This window comes from Prionailurus viverrinus, chromosome B3, assembly GCF_022837055.1.
Source record: "Prionailurus viverrinus isolate Anna chromosome B3, UM_Priviv_1.0, whole genome shotgun sequence".
Lineage (NCBI taxonomy): Eukaryota > Metazoa > Chordata > Mammalia > Carnivora > Felidae > Prionailurus > Prionailurus viverrinus.
Window position 1 is genome coordinate 42030468 of NC_062566.1, and position 25889 is coordinate 42056356.

The 25889-nt window shown below is 46.0% G+C and overlaps 1 protein-coding gene across 9 annotated transcripts in view; it reads left to right on the forward strand.

Annotated features, from left to right (window-relative positions):
- The window catches only part of ALDH1A2 (aldehyde dehydrogenase 1 family member A2), a 399898-nt gene extending 376753 nt beyond the window's left edge, over positions 1-23145 (forward strand). For 6 of the 9 annotated variants that reach the window (XM_047864525.1, XM_047864524.1, XM_047864528.1 and 3 more), the window contains 7 exons: positions 8508-8610; positions 10323-10507; positions 11869-12033; positions 12718-12875; positions 13218-13292; positions 20069-20236; positions 20330-22172. In XM_047864525.1, the coding sequence (XP_047720481.1) occupies positions 8508-8610; positions 10323-10507; positions 11869-12033; positions 12718-12875; positions 13218-13292; positions 20069-20236; positions 20330-20402 (927 nt within the window). In that variant the 3' untranslated portion in view covers positions 20403-22172. Of the gene's footprint in view, positions 1-8507; positions 8611-10322; positions 10508-11868; positions 12034-12717; positions 12876-13217; positions 13293-17944; positions 18007-20068; positions 20237-20329; positions 22173-22940 lie in introns of those variants that run through there. The other 3 variants (XM_047864522.1, XM_047864521.1, XM_047864523.1) reach the window with 3 other exon arrangements.
- Positions 23146-25889: the final 2744 nt, after the last annotated feature.

A 25889-nucleotide genomic window follows, 5' to 3' on the forward strand; every position in this document is an offset into this window, starting at 1 on the left:
CTTCTTTGTAGATAATACTAGTTCCAGTACCGTTTCTTGAAAAGATGGTCTTTGTTTCTACTAAAATGACTTTGTGCCTTTCTCAGGCTGCAGTTGTGCATATTTGTATGGGGCTCTTTCTAGACTCTGTTCTGTTCCACTGATCTGTGTGTCTGTCCCTTCACCAATACCACAGTATTTTTGGTCACTGTAGCTTTATATAATATAACATAGGAGATTCTCCATCTTAACAGGAAGAGCATTAAAAACTAAATACGTAATCTTCAAAGATGCCGATATTCAGTGGAGGGACCTGAGAGAGAGACACACACACAGACAGACAGAAAAAGAAAAGTTTGGGAAAGAGAATGAGGTGGAAGGTGGCCATGTGAAGTGTTCTGTTCTTAGGAATACTCACAACATGAGGTAGCCTATTGCAGTGTGCATAAAGCACATTTCACTAAGTTTTTCTGACAAAATCTATATTTGATATTTCTCTCTCTAGAAAGGCGTTTGCATTCACTTAGAGGGGAACTACCGCTATGGCCTCTGGAGTATCTCCTAGTTTCTTTTCTGGAGTAGTATCTTTGACAGATAGATAATAGAAGACCTGAGAGAGAAGCATTTGTCTAGAATATGAAAGCCAACTTATAATTCCCCATATTAATGATGGTGGGTAGAGAATTTTTACAGGCAAATCAAGTGATCACATAATTCCCCAAATCATTTTCAGCTTGCTTTCATCAGTTTTTACTTCTTTATCCATCTATTCTCTTCTAACTTCGTAGGCTCCTTGGGAAATTATATAGATTGTTCCAGAGGGAACATGTCACTTAAATATGAATTTGAACATGGCCCCTGGTATGATTACCCTAGGGAGAAGTGACTTACTGGTACATCACAGAATGTCTGCAACAGTAACAAGAAGCTTATTTGAGGTGGCTGCTTGCCATTTTACTTCAGCAAAAGGCCTTTGAAAAACAAACAGAGTTACTCAGATGGAAGATAGGATTAATTTCTCCTTATGCAGCTAAATACATAAGCAATGCATGTAAATATTTAATAAGTGAATATAAAAGGGCTCTTATAAACACAGAGTCAATAAACAACCTCAATAAAGTACAGGAAAGCAGTTTGCACTTTGCTTGGTGTGGTGTTTTCTTTGTTCAGTTAGATTAACAAACCATGATTTCATCATTAGTCAACAAGATAGTAGAGAGACCATCAAAGCAAACTACAGGAGAGTCCAGATTGATTCGTGCCAAACAAATGTTTGTGGCTAACAGCTGTATTATCACTGATTCTAATTTACGCAGCCGGGGTTCTCCTTCACTTCCTAAGTGAGATGAATGTCATAATGCATGGTGTAGACACCCTCGCTGCGGCTTGAGTAATGAATTGGGTCAGCTCTTTCCACTTGTAGCCTCGCCCCTCTTTGTAGGTGGGGGAGTTGCCCTGCTATCGTTTTGCCTATTTTTTCAACGTTTATTTATTTTTGGGACAGAGAGAGACAGAGCATGAACGGGGGAGGGGCAGAGAGAGAGGGAGACACAGAATCGGAAACAGGCTCCAGGCTCTGAGCCATCAGCCCAGAGCCTGACGTGGGGCTCGAACTCCCGGACCGCGAGATCATGACCTGGCTGAAGTCGGACGCTTAACCGACTGTGCCACCCAGGCGCCCCTTGTCTATTTTTTTAAAAAAAGCTCATGAGCTTCTTTCTAAGATTGTAGGGGTCCACTAGTAAACCATCCAGCATTTGAATCAAAAATACCAGTTGAATGTGTCAAAAAGTACCTGGAAGTACAGGCTTTAAAATATCTTCTTTTCCTTTCCTTAATTCTTAAATCAAAACTTGAGTACTGAAGAATAAGAAAAAGTATGCTGTGGCCTCTGCCTGCTCGCCGAGATTATTTACTCTGCAAGGGGTTTCTCTCCTTGGAGCTCTGGGTGATAATGAGCAGGTCCTATGATGCCCATCCCTTCATTCAGTTCACCTGGTTAGTGGGAAATGTAGTACCATTGACTTGAGTACTCCACGATTCTTCCTATCAAAGCAAACCAAAACAACCAGAATCTTGACTTTTTTAGTTATCTGAAATACAAAGGGAGAGTCCTGTGTAGTTAACGTAAGGATGGCTAAGTATCCCAGACAGTTGATCTGGAATATCTGTTAGCTGTGGATAGAGTGTTTAGCTGTCAGAATTCTACTCTGAGCAAAGGGGACCTAATCCCCAGGAGAGCATCGGAGAAGAGAAGTAAGAACCACAGAGGGAAGCCGTAGTGGAGCAGAAAGAACCCTAGGCTTGGTACGGACACTCTGAGTCCAGTCCTGGCTCCGCCTCTCAGTGGATGCCTGTCAGCAAGTCATTTCTTGACCTCTCTGAGTCACATTTTTTTTTCCCGGCTATAAAATGGGGGGGGGGGGGGTAATTTTGCCTCACAGAAATGGATGAAGATTAAGTAAAGTAATGTTTGTGAGAACAAGCAGTACAGAGTATGTGTTCAATAAACAGTAATGTTGAACAATTGCAAAATAGAACCAATGATGCAAGGTTAGAGACAAGTATGGGAGCAGTGCCCTTAAAGGTTCTTTCATCTCATAGTTCTTAACCCTAGCAGCAAATTAGAATGTTCTTGGGAACTTTTACAAATAATCCAGAGTAAAATAATCAGAATCTCTTGAGGTAGAGCCCAGACATAGAAAAAGTGTTTAAGTGCTCCAGGAGCGGTACAGCCAATGTTAGATGAAGTCATTCCCTTCATTAAAAATGAGGAAATTTAAGCCAAAAATAAGTGAAAGGGAAGCCCAAGATTATTCTGCTAGTTATGGCAAAGTACAACTACCTTGGACACAAGCATCTTGTATTCTCTCACTTGTTTCTCTAACATGGTCTCTGATTCCAAGAGACCTCCTAGAACAGGTGTCATATTCTGGTGCAGTGACCCAACAAATGAGGAAAATCTTCCATATGTATGTCCGGTAGGTAGGTAGGAAGGTAAAGTCTCTCTGTTCACGAATTCAGGCTAGAAGACAACTATTAAGAACAGTGTGAGAGTTTTGTTGGATCAGAGACCAGACCTGTGGGGAGGGTGGGTCTGGAAAGCTAGCTTCACAGAGGAAGTGGCAGAAATAAGTCAGGAAAAATGATTTTATCAAGTAAGCAAGGGGAGGAAAGGCATTTTAAGCAGATGAAACCGTCTGGACAAACACAGAGAGGCATGTTCCAGGAAGGGCATATGGTTTCATGTGACTGGAGGGACAGGTGCGATGGGACTGGTTGTTAGCGGCCACGTTGGTTTTCATAATTGGAATTTGACAGTTTTGAAATTGCTGTTATCACTGAAATTAAAGGAACTGCTTAACTGTTTTAGTCTTTTTACTTTCAGGTAGAAATCCGAACAGACTGATTTGGCCTGTTCTTTCTAGGTATTTCAGAAAGGCAAGAAATATCCAATGACATATATTTTTGTCATTCCTGTCTCCATCATAGTTAGCCAGTAAACACAACAGTGAAAAATAAGGGGAGGAGGGAAAAAGCCATAGAGTCAATCTGTTAGAGGTTTAAGAAATGAAGATATATTCCAAAAAGCAGGCATCCTTCAACCAGCTTACTGAACTCTGTACTAGAGATTTTTGTTTTGTTTTTTTTTTTTTAAGGAGGCATGTCTCTGAGAAAGAATCCACCCTTATTAATAGATGTAATTCACTAATTAATAAAAAGTTTACTCAGCTTCAGGAACACTGTTCAGGGAGTAGCAGCATTAAATAAAGAGGGCATGGAAAGGCCTTTTGTGTTCTTTTTTGTCCTGTATGAGGAATCCTTTCCCTTGCAAAGTACCAAATTGCATTTCCCTACCCTGCCACATTGCCGTGAACGTGTTCTGGTACATTGTGGCTCTTCCAGGGATACTCCTCATATCAATCCTGAAGCCTTTCAAAACATGGATGGGAGTCAGAGTCGATCTGTGCCAACATTCCTGCTGAGAATGAGCCCAGTTCCAATATGTGTGGGGGAGCCCCCACTTCCCGCTCTTGCCTGTTTGGGGTACACAGATACAGCTGACTACAGGGAATGCAAAGTTAAGAAACCACGTGGCTGGAACACTATCACTTAATCTTTCATAATGACCTCTGTCCAGGAAACTTAAAAAAAAGAAATCAGGTTTTTCTATCATTCTGTGCAGCTGCATGCTTTGATGAAAAGCTACTTCTGCTCCATAAGCAAGAAAAATGCAGAGGAACGGTGGACAGATTTTAAATACAGGCAGGGGCTCCGGGAGCCCTATGTGTCTTTTAAAACGCTTCCAGCCAACTCGAGTACTAAGAATAGAGGAACTACTTGGCTTGTGCCTTCATTCTGCACATGAAGAAACTGAGGTTTCAGGAGCCAAAGTGTCACTCCCAAATTGAAGGAGGAGTTGGGCACCACGCCAGTGTGTAGTACCTGGGTCTCTTGACACCTGTGGGTAATCCATAAACCTGAATATGGTTGCAGTTAGCCAGCTTGTCAGTGATGGGGTGGGAGATGTTGCCTATTTGATCAGAATAGGACTTGGTTTTATAAATCTATCCCTACTGACTTGACTTTTAACCACTCACAAGACCTGTGTGTCTTGCGGCCCCATTTACCTCTCCGTGCACTTCTGCCTTCTGATCCTGCATACAGGGGTTCACCGTGACCGGGGTCACACATACTCCCAAGGAGTACTACTCACTGCCTCTCCCAGGCCCTTGTGTGGTGTCTGTATTTTGTTCTTTCTGACATTGTCTAACTCTGTAGATTCTAATTTTGGGAACCCTTGTATGGGCTTTGTACAGGTAGTATTTTTGGCCGGTTTGCACGGGACCTGTCAAATTTTATAAGCAGACATGGAGTCAATTCTCACTTGAACACTTGATTTTTAAATATTACTTTTCCCTATCAAGAAAATCTTGCTAAAAAAAAAAATCTCTTGCTTTGGACTTGTATCTGTTTTCCTTTCCGTCACTTCCCCTTCTTGGTAATGATAATGAGGAGTGCCTCCCATTTGCAGTCATTTAACCTGTGTCCACTCGCGGAGAGAATTCATGAATAATAATGTGTTCTCCAAAGCCCTAATCTGTGGATAAAGACCGGAGGGAGAGCTCTGACTCTGGCTTATAACAAAGTACCTCAGAGCCATAATTCTGTCCACTCTTATCTAATATTAAATCTGACCCAGATTTTTGTCCCAGTGGACTGTAAAGCTGCACTTAGTGAGCACCTGCTAGGTTTGTGTGGGAGTCCTCTTAGCTGTGAGGTCCTTCCTGGTACAGCATTGCACCCGGCACGAAGTTGGAGAACCAGGAATATGTGTGTTGAATGAAGGGGATCGGTGAAAACTGCATTTCCTCAGTGTCTTATCCTGAGGCCCCTCCAGATGGGAATGGTTCTCCCGTGGCCTAACACATTCAGTTGTTTCTTGACTCTGAGCTGCAACTTGACCTTCTTCCAAATATGAAGAGGAAAGGCATTATTCATCTGAGATTTGCCTCACAATGTTTAGCACAAATTTGGTTTCTAAGGAAAGGCTGGCAAAGCACTGACACAGGAAAAATTATTCTTAGGTATTCTCTGATGACCATAGACTGAGCAAGGTTTTTGTATAGTTACCGTAGCCATGAAAATAATCACTGGACAACATTCCTAGTGGCAAAAAATACCAGCCCCTAGAACTTTTTGATTAATGTCAGGAGTAGGGCTAACAGAAATGCAATGCCAGCTGGGCCCGCACTCTCTTTATCAACCCCAAACATTTATTCAGCATCTTACTGTGTGTGAAACCCATGATTTCCCCTTGCTTTTGCTTGTTTTTTAATGTCATTCTGAAGCCAAAAATGTAAGTTTTGCAACTGATGGTTTGTGATCATCATTTGTATCTATAAAAGGTGATATTCCTACTCACCTGGATACAATTAGGAGTTCAGGGACAAGGTTTTGGTGGTGAGTGGCACACATTAGGTGCTCAGGAAATACAGAAAGGAAGGCGGAAAGTTGAGAGGGAGGCGCATAGAGGGAGTGATCCGCGCTCGTGCCCTGGCATCAGTCTACCTGGGGTCTGACAGGCTCTGCCAGCCCACCTGCTGGGTAACATGGTACCATCCATTGACTTCCAGCTCGTAAGTTTGGTCATCTTTAAAATGAGATAGTATCTACTATGTAGGGTTTTTGAGCGACTTAAATGAGCTAATTACATGTAAATGTCTGACATAGATCAGCTCAGTAAACATTCATTTTCTAATATAATTAATAATAAGTTAGGGAATTCCAGTGATTGCCTTCTTTGAGAAAGCACTCGTCTGTTTATCTTCCTGGACTTAAAGATGAGTCATCATCCATATGGATTCCTCAGGGCAGAGAGAGCCAAGAACCCTAGAATTCCTCAGGAGAATCATCAGTCACAGAGGACAGCCGTCAGGGACTCCCCATGGTGCTCTTGTCCCAGCTGTCCTCCTCTGAAGGCTTCCCCTCTCAAGCTAGGGATCTCAGGTGTCAGTCACAGTTTTTACCTGACCGCTGTCCTCTTGCCAGAACAGAGGGCCAGATTCTCCTTTCCATTGTGTACGTACATTTTCTTCCTGAAGAAGAGGAAGCATGTTTTCCTGAGAACAGGGCCTTTATTAGCCTGTCTTCTAGGGAGTTTGCCTTGAGGTAGAAGACAGACCAACTGGCACGGCAGGAGAGGCACCATCTGGCTGGTGGGCTGATGCCTGCCCATTAATCTTAGGGCCGGATGTCAGTATTTCTTAACCTCTTGGAAACTAGCATTGTCCTGTAAACTAAGAAACACCAATTCTAGCTCTTCCAGAGACATCACTATTTTTCCCCCATGGTTAGGTTTCCTGGGAGTGAAAATACATTTTCTAAATTTTTTGCCATAAGGTAGAGTAATGATAAAAACATAAAAGCATTTAATCCAGTGAATGAGTAATACTGGCAACTGAAGGAAGTCCGAGAATTTCCCCAGTATTTTCCTGAAGCAACTGATAAGCGTAAGCAGTTTGGGGGAAGTGGGGGCAGGGAGGGGGGAGCCCTGCTTTGGAAAGTCTTAGCAGTAGCTCCTCTTACGATCACCTCCATTGCTCTGCACTGAACATGGAAAGAGAGTGGCCTGGCTTCTCCCGCCTTCACGTAGCTACCATGAGTGGGCACACTGTGTACGAGGAGGGCTTTAAGGACGAAATATCTTCACTTAATCCTCAGGACAACTGAATTCTGAGGTAGATACTATGTTTAGCCCCAGGTACAGAGGAGGAAACTGAGGCTCCAAGAAGTAAAATAAATTTTCCAAGGTCAAACAGTTGGTAAACAATAAAATCAGTAGAAAACTTCCAGGTTCCAGAACATTTTCTCTTAACCATGACTACCCTGCCTGAGGAATTGTTAGTCCTACTTGAAGATCTCAACAAGAGGCTGGAGGGACTCAAATTTAGCATTTCTTTTCTCCAGGCTTTTAAAATATTTTATTTTCAGTAGAATTCAGTAGCATTTTTGATCCCAACAAGAGCAAACTGCCCATATGGGCAATTTGGGGACTTGGTATTTCCCATAATGTGACCTCTATCCTGATAGTAGAGTAGCACCCTGTTATGAGTCAGGTTCTCCGGAAGCAGCTGCTGAGATGGAGTTTGCCAGGCAGGTTATGTATTAGGGATCACTGCTGAAGGGGAGTGGGCACAGGGGAAGCTGAACTGCAGTGCAGGCCTGACAACGTCCGCCAACCACATGCAGCATGGCGGAGCATCCATGGTCCTGCAGAGCTGTCCTGTGGTGAGCTGAGAGCAAGGGCCTCTACACCCCTGCTGCCATCGGTGGATAGGCCACCCACGGGAGGGTATTCCCTTGGGCAAGGAAACACTGTTCAGCTGAGGCAGACTCTGAAAGAGTGGACAGCATTTCTGTCACTGAGGCAGTGTGTTCTTCTGTTTCCATCTTGACACTTTCAGTTTCATTGGAAGTGTGAGTTTACACCATGGTAAATGCTATCTCTAACTCAGCCTATTGTTTGCTTGGCTTCTAGGTAAATAGGTATTGCACAGTATAGACAGTTCTTCAGCCATCGGGAATTCTTCTACTCTAGACCTAGGCAGAGGCAAAGGTGTAACATCTATATTTTCTTTGAGCCCTGTGATTAAAGTCATATGTGGCATTTTTTTTTTAAATACATGAAGATTTTGTTTTACATTCATCATGTATCATGTCTTTCATGTGGAGCCAGTTGGCTTTTTCGGAGACCAGTGATTAAGATTCCAGATTAAACCCTCTTTCCATGCTCCTTCCATCATGAAACTAAAGCAGTCTTCCAACTCACTTCAGCACAGACATTAAACTGCATCCCAGCTGATTTGTATCTCGTCCGCCCAACCCGACCACAGGAGTTATTCCTGCCGCCTCCACTGGGTTAGTTTGCCTTGCAGGATCAATTACTGTTGCCCAGAATTGGCTTGGCCACTGACTGTCTCAGCTGCAAGGTGTGCAAAACCTTCCTCCATTTCCTTTCCTTTCAGGTTGGAAAGCTTATCCAAGAAGCAGCTGGAAGAAGTAACTTGAAGAGAGTAACTCTGGAACTTGGAGGGAAAAGCCCCAATATTATTTTTGCCGATGCTGATTGTAAGTCACCCACAGATCTCATACATGTGCCAGCACACTGCCTTCCGGTGCCCTCTTTGTATCTCCACTTTGACAGGACACTAAGAAGAAGATCTGGGAGACTAAGGGGCACTTAAGTAGAAGAATGTGGATCTTTCCTTCTAAGGAGCAGATAGACTAATGTTGGGAAAGAACGCTTGTCAGTTGACAGCTGAACAGAGTTTGTTTTCTGGACACTAATGAGCTTCTTTGACTCTGTGATGCTGTAGAGCAGGATAGAAGAGATGAAGGCTTGCTCAGGGCTGTGCAGTGCAAAGGGGAGTGGCCTAAGCCTCCAAACGGCTGAAATACCCTCTCTCTGCCGAGATGCAAGAAATCTGAAACTTCTCAACTGTGCCTGGTGGCTCTGCAGATCATTAAAAAAATACTAGTTCACTAGGCCTGCCAACATTTCCCCAAACCCCCAACCCCTTCTCTGTTTAGTGCCCCCATCCTCTGCTGCTTCCATGACTTTCAGCCAGAATGACAACCTACTTTGGTAAGTCCCGTATGAATGGAACTCAATCAGGTGATTACGCCTTGGAGGTAGGACTCTGTGGCAGCATGGAGCAGCAAACCTAGGAAATCCCATGTCTCCAGGCATGATGCCATGCAGTCCATCCTGCCTAGGTGTGGCCTTTCTGTTTAGAAAAGCTTTCCAGGGAATGCAATTCCAAAGTCTCTTTCATTCTTTCTTTTTCTTCTTCCCATCCTGCCAGGCTCAGCTGCTTTCCCTTTCATCACTGGAGAGATCAGAAAGCAGAAAGCAGTTTGTCTGACTCTCAGCCCCAGCTTGGAGTCCGCAGAGAGTTCAGCATCGGCTTCATGCTGGCTGTCCAAGGGATCAGAACTCTCACACCTAAATTTCTCTTGGGGAGTAGGCCCTCCACTCACACCACTGGTTGACTGATGGGAGTCAGTCATTTAGCAACTAACACACCATACTTACTAGTCCTATCTTCAAGGACACGCTACAACATGAAAAAGTTTTATGCCATTACACCATCCCATGTAAATATAGAGGAAACTTGGTGACTTTCAAGAAGATCAGTTTCTGTTCTAGCTTATTAATTCAACAAAATACAAATTGAGCATACAGCTACAAGGTTCTGTAGGGTAAGGTTGCATGTTGGCAGTCAATAGACAAGATGCAGGCATACATATGTTTACCTGTCTAAATGTCACACAGCACTTGAAAAAAGAAAAACTGCACATTAAAAATACTGACATCTGTTTTTTCTTAAAATTGACCATCTGGCAGCCAGTGGCTTACATTCGCGCAGAGCAACAGCCAAACGTAGTGTCTTTCCTTCTGAGCCTCCATCAGATTGTTTCAGTAGCTGGCAGATTCCTACCGTTGCATTATCTGCCTAGCCCCTTGGCATCCTGGAGTTTGAGACCCCTGTTCTAGATGACGTGGTCCAGTCCTTCTTTTTACAGAAGAAGAAAGAGGCTCAAAGAAGTGAAGTTGTCCACGTTCACATAGCAAGTAACATCAGGGTCTAGTTAGAACTTCCACCTAAGCTGCGTTCTCAATCCAGTGCTCTGCCCGGTGCTGCCTACTCACCATACGCTCTGCGGTGAGCGTGGCATTTATACCTAGGGCTCTGGGGAGAGGGATGGGAGGTGACTCTGTAGACACACCCCTCCGCAGGAGAACTAGTGCTGAGGACGTGGCTGTTTTCCTCTTGCAGTGGACTATGCTGTGGAGCAGGCTCACCAGGGGGTGTTCTTCAACCAAGGCCAGTGCTGCACCGCGGGGTCTCGCATCTTTGTGGAGGAGTCCATCTATGAGGAGTTTGTGAGAAGAAGTGTGGAGCGGGCCAAGAGGCGCATAGTGGGGAGTCCCTTTGATCCCACCACTGAGCAGGGACCCCAGGTAGAGAAATAATAAACATCCGCTTTCTTAATCCTTGGCGAACACTGGACACTCTAGTGGGACCCCAGAAACAACTTCTTTTTTCTGCTTCCTCCTTACTCTTCCACCTTGTCTTCATGGCTAGAAATGTAGCTGGTGAGGCATTCTTATTTCTCATACTTCTCTTTTCCTTTCTAAATTTTATCTCTGAAACACTAAGGGATTAGGGTTGCCTTAAGGATACTTTGAACTTTGGGGGTAAATTGGAGTGTCTCAGCCCTAAAAAAGACCTGTGCATGACAAGATGGATGTTGGCCTTGAGAACTGAGACCCAGTGGTAATCACTGGCCTTCAAGACCCCTCTACAAATGCCTTTGTCAGGGAGAGTGGACATCTCTTTTTCCCAGAAGCCACTTATCCTTCTTCAGTGGCTGAGGAATCTCTCCACCAACCTGACCTACTTTGGGGAGGTCCCTTGTGGCTTGTAAATGTGTAGGAAATGAGGGCTATCTCCTTCCCACTCTGCTCTATGTTTCTCTCTTACCCTGAATGCTTCATGTGGTGGGATGGGGTGGGGAGGGCCACAAAAGTCCCTGCAGTCCACACTATTTGGTTCTGCAGGTTCTCCACAATCATGAAGGCATATTTCCAGATAGAATTCTGGTTTTAAACTGTAGATAGAGCCCGAGAATTTGTAAAGGCTATTTGGACCAGATTGCATCTAGATCTCTAGCGTGTGGGTCTTCCCGATAAGCAACAACATCACCTAGGTTGGGGGACCGTTTGAAAGATGACTGATGAACAGTTAAACCCAAGTGAATTTAGGTTTTTAACCATGGTAATTGAGTGATACTTACGACTTTTGGGGAGCAAGGTTGACTTTATTTTATGTAATAGAAAGTTAGTCCTCATTCTTTGGACTTGCTCTTTTCCTCTAGGGGTGTAATAGGAGGTCCAATTAAAAATATTTCCCAATAGGATTTGATGTGTGGCACCATATAGCTCACCTATTGTTTTCATCTTTTTAGTATCAGTACAACTTGCTGAACTGTTCATTTGGATGTAGAGGTCAGTTTTCCCCCATTTGTAAACAATGACTAATCAATTAGCCAAGTTCTCTATCATCTGAAAACATGGTCTATGTCTGATAGTTCTGATTTGGCACTCTCACACTGTCATCAGTGCAGTAATTTGCTGAAGTTCCCAACATGCTGGGTGGAACCATAAAAAAACCACATGTTTTGTTGGTGAAGAATGGGTAAGTGACAGCAGTTCCATGTGATACGACTAGATATCATGGAGCTTTGAAACACAATCGCAGATGAGAGATTCTTGAGAACCCACTTACTTTACACGGAGTCATTAGGAAATTTCTTTTGTAGATTGACAAGAAACAGTACAACAAGATCCTGGAACTCATCCAGAGTGGTGTGGCAGAGGGTGCCAAGCTGGAATGTGGAGGCAAAGGACTGGGCCGAAAGGGATTCTTCATAGAGCCCACGGTGTTTTCCAATGTCACCGATGATATGCGGATTGCCAAGGAGGAGGTATCCAATGTGGGGTTCTAACAAAAGCCACATCTTTCTGGAATGGTTTCCAGAGCACTTCTAGTACATGATATTCTAGCTTTAGCTCTTTATATTTTATATATATTCAGTAACAGCTATAAACATCACTATGAAAAATCTCACTTTCAAGAAAATGTTAAATCAAAAGGCAAGCAAGCTAGATGGAGGCCAGGTGACCTGCTAAATGATTGCAGTTATTATTAGCCCAGAGGACAGTCACCATAGCCAATCATTGGCCTTAGTAATACACTTGCAACAGGTCTGTTCCTTCAGATGTAGGTTACTAAGCTGTTCCCCAGGAAGGAGAAGGCACCCAAGCATCCTCACGTTCGTGTGAGAGAGGAACCAGGAGCACATCAGCAAACAGTCCAGACCAGCAGTTCTGAGATCTGGAGCAGTGTCTGGAGAATCATGGAGAAGGCAGCTTTAACAGTAGAATCGAGTGATGCCAGGGAGGGTGGAGGAGTCAGGGTCCTGAACAAACTCTAAGGTTAGACACATGTACAATCCTATTCTGCCAAAGGTTATTTTACAGTTCTGTGCTGCTAAGCTGAAATGAAGTTTAAATAATGAAAGCAGAGCAAACTTGTTTTGCAGTGTGGAAAGCAGTTGTAAAGGTGCTGGCAAAGCAGCCCTGTGTTGGGTCAAATGATTTTGTTGCAGATCTTTGGCCCCGTTCAGGAGATTCTGAGGTTTAAGACAATGGATGAAGTGATCGAAAGAGCCAATAACTCAGACTTTGGACTTGTGGCAGCTGTCTTCACTAATGACATCAACAAGGCCCTCACGGTGTCTTCTGCAATGCAGGCGGGGACTGTTTGGTAAGATCAGAGTCAGCGTCATTGTTCTAGCCGTAACGCATGCCAGTGGCTGTGTGGGGACCTCATAATCTCCAGAACCTGAGTGAAGTAAGCACATTCTCTGGGGGGATGGGAATACCAAAGGCAAGGAAACTCACCCCCCCCCCCCCCGAGAATGGATATACACCCATTCCTGGCCAGATCGGGAAATCAAAGCAAATTTTAGATTAAAGGTGTTCCGTATGTAAAAAAAAAAAAAAGGAATTAAAAAAAATAAAACTTTTAAAGGAAATACTATGCCAGTGGTACCATTTCTGTGCAAGTGGAATTCAGCACTAACGGTACTATGTTTTCTTCCCTTAGGATCAATTGTTACAATGCCTTAAATGCCCAGAGCCCCTTTGGGGGATTCAAGATGTCTGGAAATGGGAGAGAAATGTAAGTGTCCAAAGTTGCTGGTGCCTGCAGAGAAATAGGGATTGCAGATTCCAGCATAGAGGAGTAGTCACACAATTGTTGATTTCTCTTACCCTCATCCATTCATTAAACAAACATTTTGTTGAGCACATACTTCTATAGGCTAAGCATTGTACCACATGCTACAAAGATGACTACAACACAGCTCCCTTACCTTAAGTGGGAATGGAGAAAAATTAGTGCACCATCTATTTCATATAATAAGGGCTATTTTATTAATAGAAGCGTGTCACACATCTTGCAAGTACTGAGGAAAGAATCCATTAATTTTTTCACAGAACAAATAACATTTCAGTTTTGGAGGGTGGGGGGCAGTCCTCCCATGCAGAGGGAGTAGCAGGAACACAGGCATGAAGACACAGCAAATTCAGAGCGTCCCAGAGTTTGGTGTGTTTGAAACAAAGGTCACCAACTGGCAGCCCAAGGGCAAATCTGGCCTGCAGAAATGTTTTGTTTTGCCTCACAACGTTTTAAAATCTTTAACTGGCATTCAAAAATGAAGAGGCTCTCCATAAAATCTAGATTTCTTGCTTATTTTCATTCCCCCATAGCAAAATCACTACAGCTGTGAGCTCTGGAATCTGTTTCTTTCCCCACCACTCCTGTGGCTTCTGGGGGCTGAATATTGGTGGTCAGTCATTTTACACATACCCAGTCCACTGGCTCATGTCACCTGCTTGGCCTCTGTAGATTCTCTGAGTCTGGGACCACAGGTTTGGACATAAGATGACGAGAAGGGGCTTGCTGAAGACACAAGTGGGAAGGGTGGCTGGAACCCAGTCACAGAGGGCTTAAGTGTTCTATGGGAGCTGAGGAGATATCAAAGGACTTCAGGCCAAAATTTCTGGCATATAGAGGATGTTCTGGCAAAGACTAGAGAAGGAAGACCGGTTACAAGTATGCAGGCGATCTGGAGACCCTGCTCTGAACGATGCTGCTGTAGGAGGGAAAAGAGCAGGGAAAGATACATCCTAAACAGCAAGTATGCCGTGGTAGATATCATTAATTAAATGCCTGCTCTGTATTTGGTTTTATGTTAGCTTCTTTCCTAACATTGTCTCATTCGACTTTCACGATGATGAAATGGAAGTGATACACTTAACCCCTCACATCCACATGGTTTGGACGGGGAACTGAGGCTTACAGTAGTTAAGCAGCTTGTCCAGGTCACCCAGCCAGTAAGGGGCAGATGTGAGGTTTGAACGTAGGTTTCAGGTGGCTCCCATGATATCCAGCCAAGGAAGTAGGCAGGCCAGGTACAGACAGTCTTCAGGGATCAGATCAGAGTGGGGAAGAGTCCTCCTGAAAAGCAAAGGACCTGAAAAATGGGACTGTAACAAAGAAAACCTACACTCAAGGGGATTTTATTTGCAGCCTTCATATATAAATGGATTTTCTTAAGATTTATTTATTTTTGAGAGAGTGAGCAGGGGAGGGACAGAGTGGGAAGGGGACAGAGGATCCCCAAAGCAGGCTCTGTGTTGACAGCAGTGAGCCTGATGTGGAGCTCGAACTCACGAGCTCTGAGATGGTGACCTGATCTGAAGTCGGACACTCAACCGACTAAACCACCCAGGTGCCCTTATAAATGGATTTTTTTGAGCAGCATTCCAAGGGTAAATGATAGCCAGGGTTGTTCTAAGCTGATGCACCCCCTCCCCCCATCCAAAAAAAATGTTTCCCTCCTTTTGAAAGCAGCTGGTTCCATGTTTTTAAAATCCTGTGATTCACAAGAGGAGACATCTTCCATGTCCGTTCCCCTCTGCCACTCTGAAATGCATCCTTTTGTGAGTAAATGCTTAGTCCATAATCAGTCTACTAAAAGTAGTGAGCCATATACCATGTGCAAAGCGTTGTGCTTGACCTGTGGGGGAAGATGTGGCTCATTAAGGCACTAGAAATTTTGCTGGATAAATTTAATCTACAACATTGAAAGAATCCAAAGAATTCCAGAAAAGACTGTAAAGTTATAGTGGAGTTTAGGGATGGGGGGAGATCCTTGTGAACTGTAGAAGTCTGGAAAACCTTTAGATACGATCAAATATGAAGACGTGAATTGACCTATAAAGGAGAGGAACATTTGACTAGACAGAGAGAGGGAAGTATGTTTGCAGGGTTAAGGGGCAAAGCAAGGTACAGTGGGGAAAGAGTGAGTAGAGGCATTGGGGGAGAAAGAAGTGTGGTTTTTGCGACCAAGTACAGTGAACCTGTAAGACCAGTGCAGAGGATTTACATGCTTCACATACTTTAGCTGGTCATTTCTAGCCCTTGGCCATTCCACTGTAAGTCAGGCATAGCTTTGAGACGAAGAGTAGAGTTTCTGGTACCACATTGCTTCAGAGATGGATGCTGGCTCTACCACTTAACACCTGTGCAACCTTGGACAAATCACTTAATCTCACTAAACCTCTGTTTCCTCATCTATAAAATGGGAGTAATCACCGCACCTACCCCAAAAGGTTTCTGTGAGGATTAAATGGTAGGACTGAGTATCCCAGACATCCAGACCTTCTGAAATGTTAGCTGCTGTCATCAATGTTGGTCAAGTAGATGAGTGCTATGGAGGCGATCCTTCTTTTTCTTAATACATGTCTTAGCTCAGAAGTGTGGCAGAACTTTTCCTGAGTTCCAGCTAGTATCATCAGCTTACGCTCTATCTCTGGAAATGCCAGGGAGAGGTGGCTCCTGCCTGAACCTTGCTTCTGGCCTTCAGTACTTCCCACTTGCTTTACAGCCAGAACCAGAATTGTTTGCTCAGTTATTAGTATTTTTTCAGCTTTTATAAAGTCTTCATGTGCTCCAGGTATCTCTTCTTAACTTGCTTATGGCCTTAACGTTCTGCTTCCACTTCTCAAGATGTATTCAGCCTGTCCTTTCTTATACTGCTTCTGTGTTTGTGCTTTCCACGCCTCCGAAATGTTGGGGCAGTCACTGGCTCTGGGAATGCTGCTCACGCTGTTTTGCTACAGATCATTGAGAGAGTGAATCATGAGCATAAAGTATAATAAATAATCACTGGTTGATGGAGCCTGTCCCAGGCTAGCCCTGGCCCTCAGCATGGGCAGGATGAAGGCTTGTGACATTGTCCAGGTCTAGTCTGTCCCCATTAGAAACCTTCCCCTCCCCTGGAAAGATGGTCCAGAGAATGGTTTGGCTGTGTCAGAACCACACAGAGGACAGTGGCCCAGGAGACTGAAAAGCAGCCTTTCTCAACTTGTCTTCCTGGTGCTATAATGATTTGGCCTTCCCAGTGCAGTTAAAAAATAATTAGGAAACAGTGCCCTTTGATGAGACTCCCTTCATCTTGTCTAAATTATATGATTCTTTGTCCCTACTTGCTCCCAAAACATGGGGTTTTTTTTCCTTCTTTAAATGACGTAGAGTGGTCACAAAGGTTTCAAGTCAACGAACCCGGCCTCTCGTGGTCCCCCATTCTTCCTTCTCACTTAAAGCTCCACTTACCTTCTTCTGGACAGTAGTGTTTATCTCATGGCCTTGCAAACTTCATGTGGCTCTGGTTCCTGGCCCCTCCTTACCCACTTGTAAGAGACACAGAGAAGAGAAGTAGCACCTTCTAGAGACAAACTCCAAGGAGAGCTGTGGGAACCCCTGAGGTGTCCCCCACATCACCCACCACCGCCCACACAGAGAGCTGTGGAGGACTGCCCTCTACAGGTTACCTGATAGGCTGGCTACTGATTCCCAGGGCCGGAGAGAGGGCCGAGCTCACCTCAATTCTGGCCTGCAGCTACCCCTCCCCCCGCTTTCATTCTTCCTGTCCTCTCCCTTACTCCTCATTTAAGCTTCCCTGAGACAAGCTGTAAAATACATGTCACAAACTAAGGGGGTGGGAGGAAAGCTGTGAGCTTCAACATTTTAAAAACTAAGGACACAGCTTTGAAGATGAGATGCATTATTAGGGTATTCTAAATCGGGGCTTCCCAAGTTTGCATCACAGCATACATGTGCACCAAAAGTCACCTGCAGTCAGAGAAGGGGCTTGCTGGGCATGCCTATATGGGAACCCCCTCTCTAGTAAGTCTGGGCGAGGGCTGAGGGGCTGCAGTGTTAACAGGCTTCTGGAATGATTCTGATGCAGGCGATCTGGAGACCCTGCTCTAAACGATGCTGCTGTAGGAGGGAAAAGAGCAGGGAAAGATACATCCTAAACAGAAATCCCTTTTTGTTTTAGGAGTGATTTTCTAAAATGTCTGGCTGAGAGACCCCAAAATGTAACATCTTACCTTACCTGTAAGTAGGCCAAGTTTGGTTCATGTTAGGGAATATAGCCTCGTCTGGCTCAGAAGTAGGGATACAGGCATCTCAGTGTGCCTGAGCCCCAACACACTGTGGAGCCATGAAGGCGACCACACAGAGAGATCAATGACAATGTGTCTGCCTTTGCCCTGTTGTGTGGTTGAAGCTTCCTTCACCGTGGAACCCTGTGTGCCACAGAATTTAACTGGATTAAGCAAATTTGAGAGAAAAACCCTGGAATGAGGTGGTCAAATAGCTCTGAGAAGCTTGGGGGCTCTCAGAGACTTTACAGCAGTGTTTCTCAAAGGGTGGCTCAAATAATAACCTGTAGCATAATCTCTTGGGTTCCTCCCCAGACCTACTGAGACAGAAGCTTTGGTGGGATGGTCAGGAATCTACAACGAAGCAAGCTCCAAAGGTGATCCTTACGTTTGCTGGGGTTCGGGAACTGCTGCCCGTGAGGTGACAGGGCACCAGAAGGGTGGGAGTGGTGGCTCGCCTGGAGTCATACAGCCACTTAATGGCAGAGCTGAGCTGGCATTCCCCAGATCCAGGTGTTCTGGCAGATTCGAGCCCACTCCTCATTCTCAGAGTGGGCTGTGTGTGGACCATGGTGGCAGACGGCTGCCCCAGGACCCAGGGGAAGAGCTCCTCCAGTCCAGGACGGTTTTCCATGGCATCACGCACCCAAAGATTATGGGACCCAACAGCCACACTCGAAGGCAACCATACCAGCACGCTTCTGACTCTAGACTTTCTTACATTTGTCACAACCTACTTAGAGGTCTGAGGGGGAGGACAGTGGTTCAGGGTCTGCCCCATGTGCGTGCACAAGTCAGAAAACAAGAAGGGAGTAACCTTACTTCAAACAGGAGGCAGATGATGTCTGTGATGAAGAGACACTTTCGGAATTGCCCAAGGGCAGGAAAAAGTCCAGAAAGAGCCAGAGCTGAGCTGGTAATAAAGACTCAGGGCCTGAAAAGAGCTAATGAGGGAATCTTATACTGAATGGCACGGGACAGTCCCAAATTTATTCTCATTCCTGTAAGCAAGATGGCCAATGCAGATAAGAGAATAGAGCACATGTCCTGGTCTCTCCTTGGCTGCCTCTGATGTCCTGGTGGGGAGGGGGTGGCCCTAACAACTCAGGTGACCTTGGTGCTGGGAGTTGCTGCTGGCAAAGCGATTAGAGCCTTGTGAGGGCATGGGAATTCCTGGAAGGAAGCAGAATGAATCGTTTCTTGGTTGTTAAGCCCAGTTACTGTAATGTATCTTGTACACATGACTGTTTCTTAAAGACAGCCTTTATTAATATTTTCTTATTCAAATGCATCTCTAAGTGTTCTTTTATTTTTTCCTGGCAGAGGCGATATATCCACCCGGGTAGAGGGGATGGGGAGAAGCCTTCCTCCCTTCCTCCCTTCCTCTCTTCCTTCCTTCCACAAGTACTGTATTTGAGCCTGAGCTGTAGGCTGTACTCTAGGCTTGACAGTGGGGGGGGGGGGGGGGCGGGGGGGGGAGCAGAAAGCAGGATCAGTAAGATACAGCTCCATGGGGGAGGACAGATACTCAGGCAGCCCCGTTGCAGGTGACGGGGCTGTGGTAGAGGCTGTGAACACGGAGGAGGGAGGAGCTCTTATGAGAGAGCCAGGAGAAGCATCACAGAGAAGTGACTTTAAGAAGAATAGAAGAAAAAAGTTGAACTTTTTTTACGGAAAAAAAATAGAATGTGCTTGATTTTACAATGAGATTTAAAAAAAGGGGGGGAAAGGGCAGTGACAATGAAGTGAAATGAGAAGGGAATACAGACAGGTGAAGAAAAGGAACATTGTGGCCAGGAGACGTGGCCACACCCCAGCATCCTGAAGACAGTGGTTGGAGACCCAAGCTGAGTGACTGGAGGGCTGGGAAGGGCTGTATCGCCTGTCCCCACCAAGGCAGGTGACCCAGCTCCCAGTCAGTAAACGTTTCCCCGGAGTCTTGGGGGACCAGCTGACTACCACTTCCTTTACTGTCAGTTATTTCGATTTCCTGCCTCTTTGCCCTTACTCTGTGGGCATGTGGGCAGCTTGTATCAGGATTGTTTTTAAGCGTTGCAGGTGATCCGTGCTCTTCCCTGGTGAGCCTTTAGGTCTTCCTTTCCATTTGTTAAGTCTAAGGTCCAGTGAAAAGGAATTTAGAACATCAGACAGAGGGGATCCCAGCCCGGAAATCTCATGCTTTTCTTTCAGCTAAAGTAGACTAGATCTCTAGGGGAGCAACTGGAAAACACACATTAGGGGGTGTCCAGTGGCAGGAGCAGGTTTTAGAGGAGGAAGGCACAGCATCGTCCCCAGGAGCCATTGCTGCCTGCGGTAGAGACGCGGAGGCAGAGACCTGGGCCTGGTCCACTGCTGTCCACGGTGCCCACCCAGGGGCACAGTTCAGGGCCTTTGTGACCGCTGGCCCAGGCTAATCCACATGCCTGTTTCTCTGAGTAGGTGGCAGTGCTGCACCCTTCTGTGCAGTGTTGTGGAGACAATCAGTCTTTGCCGTCAAGAAACGGTTACTGCTCGGGATCTGACAGCTCTCTGTGCTCCTCAGAGGAGAGCTGGGCTGTCCACTCATCAGACATTTCTACATGGAAACCCAGGGCCTGCTGTTAGCAGGTGATAACCCTCCCCTTCTCGGGACTCTTGCCGTCCCTCAGGCCAGGCCGCCCAGCCCTCTGGTGTCTGATACTGCCTATTTCTGCCTTTTAGGGGGGAGTTTGGCTTGCGAGAGTACTCGGAGGTGAAGACGGTGACAGTAAAGATCCCTCAGAAGAACTCCTAAGAAGGCCAAGGGGGAAGGTGGAGGCCATCCCGCAGGACTCTCCCTCTCTGCTCTCCCTGGGGGGCCCGGCTCTCAGGAATCCAAAGTCCGTACTTGGTCCTTATTTAAAGTGAAATAATGACACGTAGGCCAGACCAGTCAGTGGGTAATGAAAGCAGACCATGTGGGCACCATTTCCTGGCACTCTGTAAGGGTTCACCTGAATAATACCAAATACTGGGGAAAGGGGACGGAGAGCAGAGGAGTAGCTGTCAGGGACTTCGATCTCTCCAGAGGGATGGGCTGGCGCCTTTTGTCACAAAGAACTTTCCTCCTGAGGGAAGGTTGTCCTTCCATTGTCTTCATTTTCCCCTTTCCAGCCTCTCTCTGCTCACCCATCCCTCCCACCCCTCCAAGGAGATCTCAGCTGAGCTCATTTGGGGCAGATGTTTGGGCCGGGAACAATTTTCCAAGGTTTTGCAGCCAAATTACCATTTCATGTTATCCACTTCTTCAAAGCAAAACATGAAATGGTTTTAGTTAGAGCCAGACCAGACTGAAAATGCCAGGAGCTGGTACACTGCAGATGTACCAAGAAGCAAGAACTGGGGACGTTCCTGACCCAGTCTGGCTTTCTTACATCCATAAAAAACACGAGCAAAAGAGCAGGAAGATGGAGATCTGGAGATCATCCTATGTAGTTCACAACTTCTGATCTGGCTGCTTGGCTTTGGGGCGTGTGGGTGCGCGTGTGTTTACTTCCTTCTGGGTGATTCTGGAATAAGGTGGGGCAGGGGGGATTGTTTTTCATAGATTGATAAGATCTTTTTCCAAAGCTTATCTTAACAACCCAGAAACGAATGGCTGGGCTCAAGAATTTGGTAAAAGGTAATGCTGGGGGCCTTGCAGAAATAATTTCATTTTCAGTACTGGCTGACAATTCTTACTAAGTGAATTATCTCTGCAGTTGGACTCTTCAGCCTCTGTCCCCTGCCCCCCATTGCCCCAGCACTGCTACTCCCAGTGCTCTGGCTGTCACTTTGGCCTATCGTGCCCTAAATCCACTGGCAGTAACCCTGGAGAACCTGAGCAAGCCTGCAGATTCCGTGTCACTCGCAGACTTGCAGCGTGCCACAATTGCCACGCTCCACCAGACTTCCGCCAACTCGTCCAGCGGCTCATTCACATCCACGCGGCATTTTCCCTCCCAGTCTCCCCAGGAGCCTCCCGAGGGGGAGGCACCAAGCGGTGCCCCTCCCTCCCCTCCAGTCACACCCTCCTCTCCTGCTTTCCAACGCATCCACCGCATCCACCGGTTGATGGACAGCATCACCTTCCTTTCCTCCTTCCGCTTTCCTGGCTGCCGAAGTCAGTCCGGTCTGTAACGTAGATAGAGATCATTTATTTAAAAGTACCAAACATAGCCTAGAGTACATGGAATATGGCCAACACATATATAGCCTTCTGTATTTAATGGGTTTCTGCTTTCTAACCATCCCGGGTTTCTATTTATAAGTCTTGTCTATTCATGATGTTTAAAAGAAATCCCTCCTCGCTGTTATTTACGAACGGCAGTGCATTCAGTGGCCCGATGCCTTGAGAGACGCCACATCTCTGAGCCCTTCCATGTGACTGTCATGCTCTCCTTATAGCTTGTGTCCAAGTGAACATATCCATTAACCAGCTAGTTACCTTTCAGCTGCAGTATAGAATGTGAAAATGAAGATTTATTTCTTTTAATTTACTTAAAAAGAAACCTCTGTGCTAGCAATAAAGCATTTATATTGTGTACTCCTTGGGGTTATTTGGCTGTGTTTATAAATCTTTGTGTCATACTGAGTACACTTGGGTCCTTCTCTCAGTGGCTGGGGCTTTCAGCTGGGCTGTTTTCTCTGGTTACTGACCAGAAGTCTGGGCGAGTATTTTTACAGAATGCAGTAAAGGGAACAAGACCCTTGTTTTCTGACACAATTCAGAATTGGTGTATACATACAGTTTTGTGTGGCAAACAAGTATAATAATTTATGAAGCCTGGGAAATGACTTCATTCAAAACGCAAAGGAGCCTTGGGGCCTCGTCCTCGCCGTCACGGCTACATGACAGAGCTCGCGTTGCTGATGGTATTTGGCAGTGGTTTTATTTTTATTTACTGTGGTGCAATGAAGTCAAAAGCTGACAACCTGACGCAGTATTTTGGCAGCTGTAAGAAGGAAGCTGTGAATGGTGACTGTATTACCGGCTAGAGTTTGTTTGCTCTGCATTCTCAGAGTTGAGCTTTGGGGGAGTGCTTTCCACTCTTCAGACCTGCACATCCCCTCCTTCCAACGCTTGGAATCTTCACCTGAGCCCTAGTCATGTGAGACAAAACAAAAACTGATGACTTGGCCACAAAGGGGATCAGACTGGGTGGAGAGTCGTGCTGCTCTCTTGATGGCTGAGATCTCGTCCCTCAGAGGAGGAAACTGAACCTGGGGAGCGCAGTCCCCAGGGCACTGGGGTGTATTCTGAAATATAAGATGCAGGCTCCCTATGAATCTACTTCATGTTCATTACTTTCAGTCACCAGGAAGAAAATGAGAACCAGATGGGCATAGAGTCATCATTGAAGAGTCCTTTGGAAGCTGGCACTGTAGAGCTTCTAGATAATGGGAATCCAGAATAAGATAGACATAATTTGATGGTTCTTCAAAGCATAAAGATCCTCAAACCTCACCCCTTTATGGTATAAATATAAAGGCAAATAAAGACAGCATTACAAATGTCAGTAATGAAACTAATACAGAGACACTCGATTCTTGTCATCACCACTGTACGTTTTTTTACTGTTAGTCCCTGAGCTTTCCATTATACCTTTTCCTCCAAAACACTCTCAGCGCCTTCATATTGATGATCTCATTCTTTTTCATGACATTTTAGACCCTAAAGGGCAAGAAAATCATAAGGTAGGGACTAAAGAACAGAAAGAGTAAGTACACTAGACTACAGTAAAACAAGAAGATGGCCAAGAAAAGAGGACACTCCAGGAGAAGCTAGCGGAAGAGGTGGGCTTTGATCTGGGCTTGAGGAAGGAGTGCAATTTCAGTAGGCAGGGGAGTGAGAAGAAGGAGTCCTTGGTAAAAACAGTAATCTGCACAGGCGCAGAGGTGAGGCAGAGGTATGCTCTTGTGATTGTGAGGAGATGGGAGTCATTGAGATTGTGGAGGGCCCTGAGGGTCAGCCAGAGCTCCAGGTACTGTAGTAGAAAATGGGGTCCCTGGTGGTATGGGGGCTGGAGAATGACGGAGCGGTGGTTAGAGCATGCTGGTGGAGCAGAGAGGATGGCAGAGAAGCAGACTGGTTACAGGATGAGTGTGGTGTTATCCCAGCTTGGTCAGGGGATGGAAAGGGAGGAAACAAATCAGTGGGGAAGTCACGAGAACTCAGTGAATGAATAGGAAAGAAGGAAAAGTAAATGAGTACATCTTCAAGCCTGGATGACAAGGAAATGGCAGTGCCATCAGTGCAGAAGTTGAAACATGGAACAAAGTTTTAGGGAAAGATCTTGACATCAGGCTTTGGACATGTAATTTTGAAGGTGATGAAGGAATATCCAGCCAGAGGAGCAGGCAGATGGAGATAAGAGATTGGAACCTGGCCCGGGAGACTGAACTGGGGCATGACTATGAAAGCGATGGTTCTGAGAATGCAAGAATAGAAACAACCAGGGCCAAGGAGGAGCCGAGTGAAAAAAATGGAGGCAGCAGTCAGAGAACTGGGAGGAAACCATGTCGTCCCCAGAAACCCAGGGGAGAGAGAATTCAAGGAGGGCAGGCAGCCAAAAGCTTGAGAGCCTGATGGTTTGAGGAGCCCCACATTAAGGGATTCTGAATTTATCTCTTCATTTACAAAGTGGAGGCTGGTGGTGGCCGTCAGTCGAGAGAGGTGATAAGCAGCCACTGCCACGCACACGCTTCATGCCGTGAGCCGGGAGGCCTCTCAGAGTTCCACAGTGCTCAGCAGCCAGCAGAGCCCCCGCCTCTCCTGAGCCGTGGTGCGGGCTCGTAACCAAGCAGCCAGTGTCTGTCTACGTCTGCCCTGCCCTGCTCTGCTCCATCCTGCTCCGCGCTCTTGTCCGCCCTAGAGCCCCCTGGAAACAGAGGATGTGAGCTCCCATTCGATACTGGCCGCCTTTGATTAGAAGAAACTAGAGCTGGATTAGCTGGCTGAGGTCAGGAGGGGGAGAATGGCCTCGGAACAAGTGTCCAAAAGTGGGTAGAGCTGGGGAAGGCCTAGAGAGGAGGCATAGGGGGACTGTTGGGGAAAGTCTCCTCACAGTGGAGTCTCCTCACGTGTATTTATGTAATTATTAGTTTTTCTAGGGTATTTTTTGGGAGAGGGCTGTTGACAAATATCCCCAAGATATTTAAAGGCAATCACAGTGCTTGAAATACACTAGGAATAATAGAGACAATTATAAAATCACATGAATTAAAAATGGGATGAAAAGAAAACAACAGTGGGAAACAAGTGCAGCCAGAATGAGGCTGGAAAATAACACATTCTGCAAGGTGCTCTCACTGTTTGTAGGGGTCGCTGTTAATCCGATCAGGAAAGAGCTAACACTGCAGACCACTGACCCTAAGAAACCACTCCCCTGTCTTCCATCACCTTCCCTCCACAAATGTTTATGACGCCAGGCGTTGGCATGGATGCTGGGGCGCAAAGCCAGCCAGGCACAGCTCCTATGTTGTGAAGCTTCCAGTCTAACAGGATAACCATAACTGTGGGACGTCTGCTTTGCTCTCTCACTGTAACTCCTTGCCGGGCACATACATCCAGTTTATGGAAGGATCACACAGACCCTTTCTCACATCGTCTTGTTGGTAATCCAGAGTGACAGCCAACTAGCAACGCTGTGTGGGGAAAAGCACGTTGCATGAGAGGGTCCGAAAAGTGATCAGCAGCCCTCCCTTGTAGTCCCTTTACAGGAAGTTGTGTGTGTCTTTGGGGAAGTCCCTTCACTTAGGTGGGCCTCGCACCATGCCGTGCGGGGATGAAACATCATGAATGGTCAGTTTCTTCGGTTGTTCCGAAGCGTCATGCACACACACAGCTCTAAGCTACAAAAAGTAATAACAAAGTGACCCTGTTGCTTTGCTGATCAATCCGTAGGACACCAGAATTTGTCATTTCTCACTCAGCTTTAAGGCCACCACCCAGACCCTGACTCTCTAGAGTGGGATTCCTCGGGTCTCCGGGGAGGCCGCCTTGCCTGGAGTTGGGCCACACGTGCAGCCCTCAAGTCAGCTAGGACCGAGGGGGATGCACGTAGCTCCGGCCGTTCCCCAGATTTCGGTCCTGTGTATTCGACACATTGTTCAGACGCCGCGTGGGGTGATGACGAGGACTGCAGGCTCTGGCCGGACTGCCGGTGCCTCCCCGAATGTCTCACACAACAACTGCTCCTCAGTGGTGCTGGCTGGGAGTGAGAGCATGGGAAAGTCCAGTCCAGAACGGCATGAGCCCTCT